At 41.1% G+C, this 5,535-nt stretch overlaps 1 protein-coding gene across 1 annotated transcript in view; it reads right to left on the bottom strand.

Moving 5' to 3' along the window:
• Positions 1–5,109, bottom strand: part of DDIAS (DNA damage-induced apoptosis suppressor) — a 6,755-nt gene extending 1,646 nt beyond the window's left edge. The window contains 4 exon segments of the mRNA XM_009070453.1: positions 3–849; positions 2,638–2,755; positions 3,837–3,998; positions 4,997–5,109. Of these exon segments, the coding sequence (XP_009068701.1) occupies positions 3–849; positions 2,638–2,755; positions 3,837–3,998; positions 4,997–5,109 (1,240 nt within the window).
• Between the last annotated feature and the right edge of the window lie 426 nt (positions 5,110–5,535).

A 5,535-nucleotide genomic window follows, 5' to 3' on the forward strand; every position in this document is an offset into this window, starting at 1 on the left:
ATTTAGGCTTTCTGAGAATGGGAGCTCTTCCCAAAGCATAGAGTCCTTCTGAGACACTCCAGCTACACTTGCATGACTAGAAGTTGACACACCTCTCTGGTAAACAAGGGAGTTGTGGGATTTTTCTAGGTAAGAATGATGTCTACTATTAGCTTTTGGGTAAATGTTTTCTATCTTAAATTCCAAGGGATGTTCTAACATCCTGGAACGGTTTCCATGTGAACATTCAGTCTTTGAAGAGGATATATTCTCTAATTTATCCGTTGCAGAGACATTGTCAGTCTGACTGAGTTGTGAACTCAATTCATTATCCTCCTCTTTATCCCTATCCCTTTCCTTCACAAAAGAGCTGCAAAACTGTGAATCCCAAAGAGTTTGATTGTTGAGGCTTACACTGCACAATTCTGCAGAGACAGGCACTGCCTCTTGTTCATGCTGTTCACTCCCCAGCTTTCCCACTTTCAGAGTGGGAAAGTCTTCTGCTGTTACCCAAGCAACAGACGAAGTCAGGCTGAAGGACGGGTGCCAGGACCCAAAAGAACTTTCTCTGCCACTAGACTGAACAAAACAGGAGTTTCTGCTCAGGCTAGACAAGCTGCTGAGCTCACTGACAGGTTCATCTATCAGAACTGATGATGCATCAGGTAAAGATGAGTTGTTATTACAGCTCCTGAATTTTGCCGACTGCAGGAGACGATCTAAGTAGCTGATAACAGTAAAGCCAGTAACAGCAGTGTTTGGCAGGAAGATCTGGCAAGCTGTAAGGTTTTTCGTACTTCTATTAATTCTGGAACAGTTTTGCAAGATGCTGCTGGCAGCAGAATGACCTCCATCTTCCCTTGCACAACCCTGGAGGGAAAAAGAAAACAAAAAGACAACCAACTTAGTACAGTGCTTTATTTTGCCATAAAAAAATAAGTTAACATGTCTTTTAAGTGAGGCTTTAATTTAGGTCTTACTTTTTGTCAGGATTTGCAGGGAAGAGAATACAAAACAGTTTGTCACACAAAGCAGTCCCTGGGAAATAAGCACTGGCAAGGGCTATAAAGGGCACCACAGTGAGAGGTTCTTTGCTTGTTACAGTTACGCAGAGTTTCAGAGCTGGAAAAACAACCAAGAACTCAAAGAAAGGACTTCACAGAAAATTGCTTCCTCCCTTTAAAAGGGCACTGGAAGCTTCTGGGCTTCCTTCAGTGCAGCTCAGTGCAAATGGCTAGCTGCCTAAGGCCACTGCTTTGCTTTCATCCAGGAGGCACTGGGCAGCACTTGAAGCAAGGCACTCTGGTACCAGATACTTGACTTGGCAACTCAGCTATCAAAGGCAGCATGACATTTTCTATGCAGTACTTCTGAGAAAGGGAAATAAGCTACAACCTTTATCTGCTCAGATTTCTTTGGAGAGTAGTGTTTCAAAGGAGTCTCAGCTGTAATTCTTTATAAAACCTGCTTCTCTCTCTCTATTGCCGGTGGAAAATGACATTAAAAGCAGAGGGAATTATCTAATGTTTTAAGGAGTGGATAAACGCTTTCCCATCTACCCCTCAAGGTCTGGAAATGCCAGAGAGGCCAAATAAAGCAAATACAGTTATCTCCAACAACCCTCCTTCTTCCTGAGTGTATGCAAAGGTTGAGGCTGAAGGCTGTTAGCCAAGGACAATACCCTTCCAGGTAAGTCTTTAAAAACTACGTTATGCTAATTCTGAATTTTATCTGAGAAGGTACAACTCTATGCATAGCTGAACACAACTATACAGAAATGTCTACAGACAAGGGCTGAACAAATAGTCTGTGAATGCATATTCAGCCCTTCAAGGCTGTTGATATGAGGGATTAGTTGTATTTGTAAAGGCACCAGGCCCAGAGACCTGGTGAAGGGTTCCAGGTAAGTAAAGTGAATCCATTAAGTGCTCCAACTTCCATTAATTAAGATGCTGTGCATTAGAAAAATCTCACCTCAGATATAAGCTTCATGGTACCTGTGGGAGAGGAAAGACACACCTGCCAGGTAGACTTTATTTCACAGTCTTCATAATATGAATGACTCACACAAGCACCACTTGAAGAGAACTTAGAAAACTGTTTCTATGGAAATATTGCTAAGAACTAATATTTCAAAGTCTGTTAAACACATGAAAGAGCCACAGATGAATATGCTGAACAGCTGTACTTTATCAACATTTTGAAACACGCTCTTAAATCCAGAAATACTAAAATGCTGCAAAGGGATGTGTTTCTCCTTACATTTCAGAGACCAGGAGATTATGCAGCATGGGAAAGGTAAGGTAGTGCTGGGAAAGACAGTGTTTCTTGCTCAAACCATACAAGTTTTTTTTACAGGCTCCAAGCTGTTACTGATATGCACAGGAGCTGGCACTGCTCAGGCTCTCTGAGAAGCACCCTGACAAGCTGTCAAGCTGACTACTGCCATTTAAGATGACTTTGGATGTGACTCACTTGAAAATAACACAGGAGTCTTGGGGAAAAGAAGCAGAATCCTTCTCATGTCCTAGCCTTACATTTTCTCAAATTCCCAAAAGATGTTGCACATGCTGCTTTGATAACTCAGTCTAATCCCCTAACAGGCTACAAAAGCTAATGAAAAAAACTCATTAAAAGAGAGTATGGATTAAAAGTTACCTTCACTCCAAATATAAATCTTTTCCCAATGAAACAGGCTTCTACTGCTTGAACTAACACTCCTGTAGATGCCTCTGTGTTGGTTTCTCCTGACAGCTGATGCAAGTCTTGAATATACCTTGAATAAAAACATACAGAAGTATTGGACCAACAAAGGAAGCCTCACATAGCATTTCAGCAGTAGTATAGTGCTAAGAGGACACATGCCAAGGAGACGATTCTGTGGGAGCTTAAACTCAGCACACAATGAAAACAGGAAATTCAGAACCTATAAATTCAATTGTTTAGTTCACTTAATTTGTTAGTGAAATAGAAGCAAACAAACCCACTACTCTGAGGTTTACTACACGTAGAACTTTCAGGTGTTCCCCACGTGGCTATGATTTTTCTATCAACACAATGACTGTATAATGCTGTCAATATACTGCTATTGCTTACACATCCTGCCTGCCTGCATCTTTACAGCACAGCAGTATCATATGGAAATAACTGCCTTTCATGACTGACAGCAGCACAGCAGCGTAGGGCTGAATGCCTGCCATGAGTATGTTGCTAATGCTGCTAATATGGGACTAAAGAAGTGTTCACCTTTGAGCTAGTGATAACACAAGGCACTGGAAAATAACAAAACAGAGAAAGAAGCAGGGGATGTATCTGAATGCCCCATCTGGGCAGTGTTTCACTTCAGAATGTCTGAAGCTCATCATGTTGGTGGTCAGGCTCTGAGGACTAGCAGGCTTTCTAAGGAATCCCTTCTTGCTAAAGGAAAATCTAGTCATATTGAAGAAAAGTCCTAAGGTGCACCCAAACTGTTAAAAAACCAAAACCCAGAGGCTCTATCTGGAAAAGCCAACTTACTTAAACAGAGGAAGTTCAATCATTTCAAATAAAGGAGGAGGGGTGCAAGGAAGAAGCCAAACCAGCCAAACTGTGAAGCTCACTTAGCAGGTAGTACCTCCATGGACAAATGGAGGATTTCTTCTGCTATTTAGAAGTAATCCACTTCAAAATGTCAAGATTTCAGGAAGAAACCAAACTTTAGCGTCTTCTCAAGGTGATGTGCACCAAGGAAACGCTGGAAGGGAGCACTTTAGCAGCTTCTTCCCTGTTGTCTCCCCACTATCTAGGCTTATCTCGATTTTTTTTTTAGGCTGAATATAAACCAGCAGCTTTATGGTCAGAGCCAGTCTATTCCTTACCTCTGCAGGTTTTCTGCAGTGACCCCGAAGAACGGATCTAAGCAGCTTCCAAACACAGTGATGTCAAACAAATCGTTAGTGTCAGCAATCCTTAGGCACAATCTGTATCTGTAGCTTGCATCTTTAGCTTCACCTGTGCAGCCACATTTTAGACAGTTAAACCTGGCAAAAGAGAGTAAAGGGATTAAAAAAAGATTGAATACATGAACTTCTGTTAATCATTCCTGAGGTAAAACCTTACTGCAGCTGTAAGTATTACTACTATAATGTATCAAATATTCCATCAAAAACTATAAGGTTTTTTGCATTCTTTACTCCTTGTGGCATTAATCTCACCAAAGGCTCAGCAAGGTGTCTGCATCATGACAGAATGTCTCTGGCTTCTTTTACTGATTTATTAAATGCTAACCTGTTGTGAAACTGGAGAGACACTGGGCTTTGAGTGACTTGTTGTGGTGTAATTTTGAATTCCCTGCACCCCCATTTTTCACATTTCATTCTGGGTTGGGATTTTTCTTCCTGCAGCTTTAGTATTAATACCTAGATTTAAAATATCACCAGGAAACAGCACTGTTATCTTGTACTTCAGCATGTGAAACAACAGATAGCCTTGCTTTATGAAGTCAGCTCTTCCCATTTAGTGCTGACATTCATTGATTTACTGTTCTTATGTGTGTCAGAGATTTCACCTACACTGTGGTTCAAAAGAAAAGCTCATACATTTCTGGACACATAGTAAGCAAAGAGTCACAGAGAACTGTCTGGTGCACTGCACATATAGAATGAGGTAAAAAAGAAATCAAATCAGGATTTGATTTGGAGGGGCTTCCAGTCAACATTTTCCAACTTCAGAACAGCATGGAGGGACTGGATGGAATGCAGGGGATGCACTTGGGACCTATTAACCCACACCATTTATTCTGCTGAACTGTCCTTTGATACTGAAGGGCACTGAATGCAACAGAACTCTCTAGCCATAACAACCTCCAAGCTGCCGCTGGGATACAAAGAGACCTAAACAGTGATAAGTAACGTAAATATGTGAAATTAGCACTTCTCTCTACAACAGCTGCATTTTCACCAACTTGTTTGAACTTGTGCTCAGCTAACAGAGACTCCCAAGGCCTCTGACAGTTAAAGATCCCCAAAACAGGACATACCTTCTAGAATCCAGTATCAGCCTAGAAAAGCAGTTTTGACAGGAGGGATAGATGAAGCAGGAGTTCTGGACAGAAATCACAGAGGCAGCCAAGAGTCCCCTCACACTATTCATGTGCTCACAGCACCACCTGAAACAAATAAGTCAAAATGGTTCTAAGAGTTCTCATTCTATTAGATGTTAGTGTTAACTGCTTTTAGTTGGGTTGTTTGAGCATTTTGAAAAGGAGACCTCAGGAAACAATGGTCCCAGTTTGACAATAACAGCCCAACTGAGGCAACATCTATTACAGCCCTTAATTAGCCCGTTAAAAAGTCTATCTTCACAACACAAGTATCAACAGAGACTTAATATATTAATTGGTCCAAGCCTTAGGTTCTTGCCATAAGGGAACTATTTTGGTTCCATTACAGTACAAGACCTCAATAAATCATACACGGGAAACATAACAATATACAGAAAAGAAGTAATGAAATTAAATCTGATTTTATTTTTTACTGCCCAAGAAGGTTGGGCTTGGAGAAAATAGCAGGTGCTTCA

Source organism: Acanthisitta chloris, unplaced genomic scaffold (assembly GCF_000695815.1).
Source record: "Acanthisitta chloris isolate BGI_N310 unplaced genomic scaffold, ASM69581v1 scaffold6062, whole genome shotgun sequence".
Taxonomy (NCBI): domain Eukaryota; kingdom Metazoa; phylum Chordata; class Aves; order Passeriformes; family Acanthisittidae; genus Acanthisitta; species Acanthisitta chloris.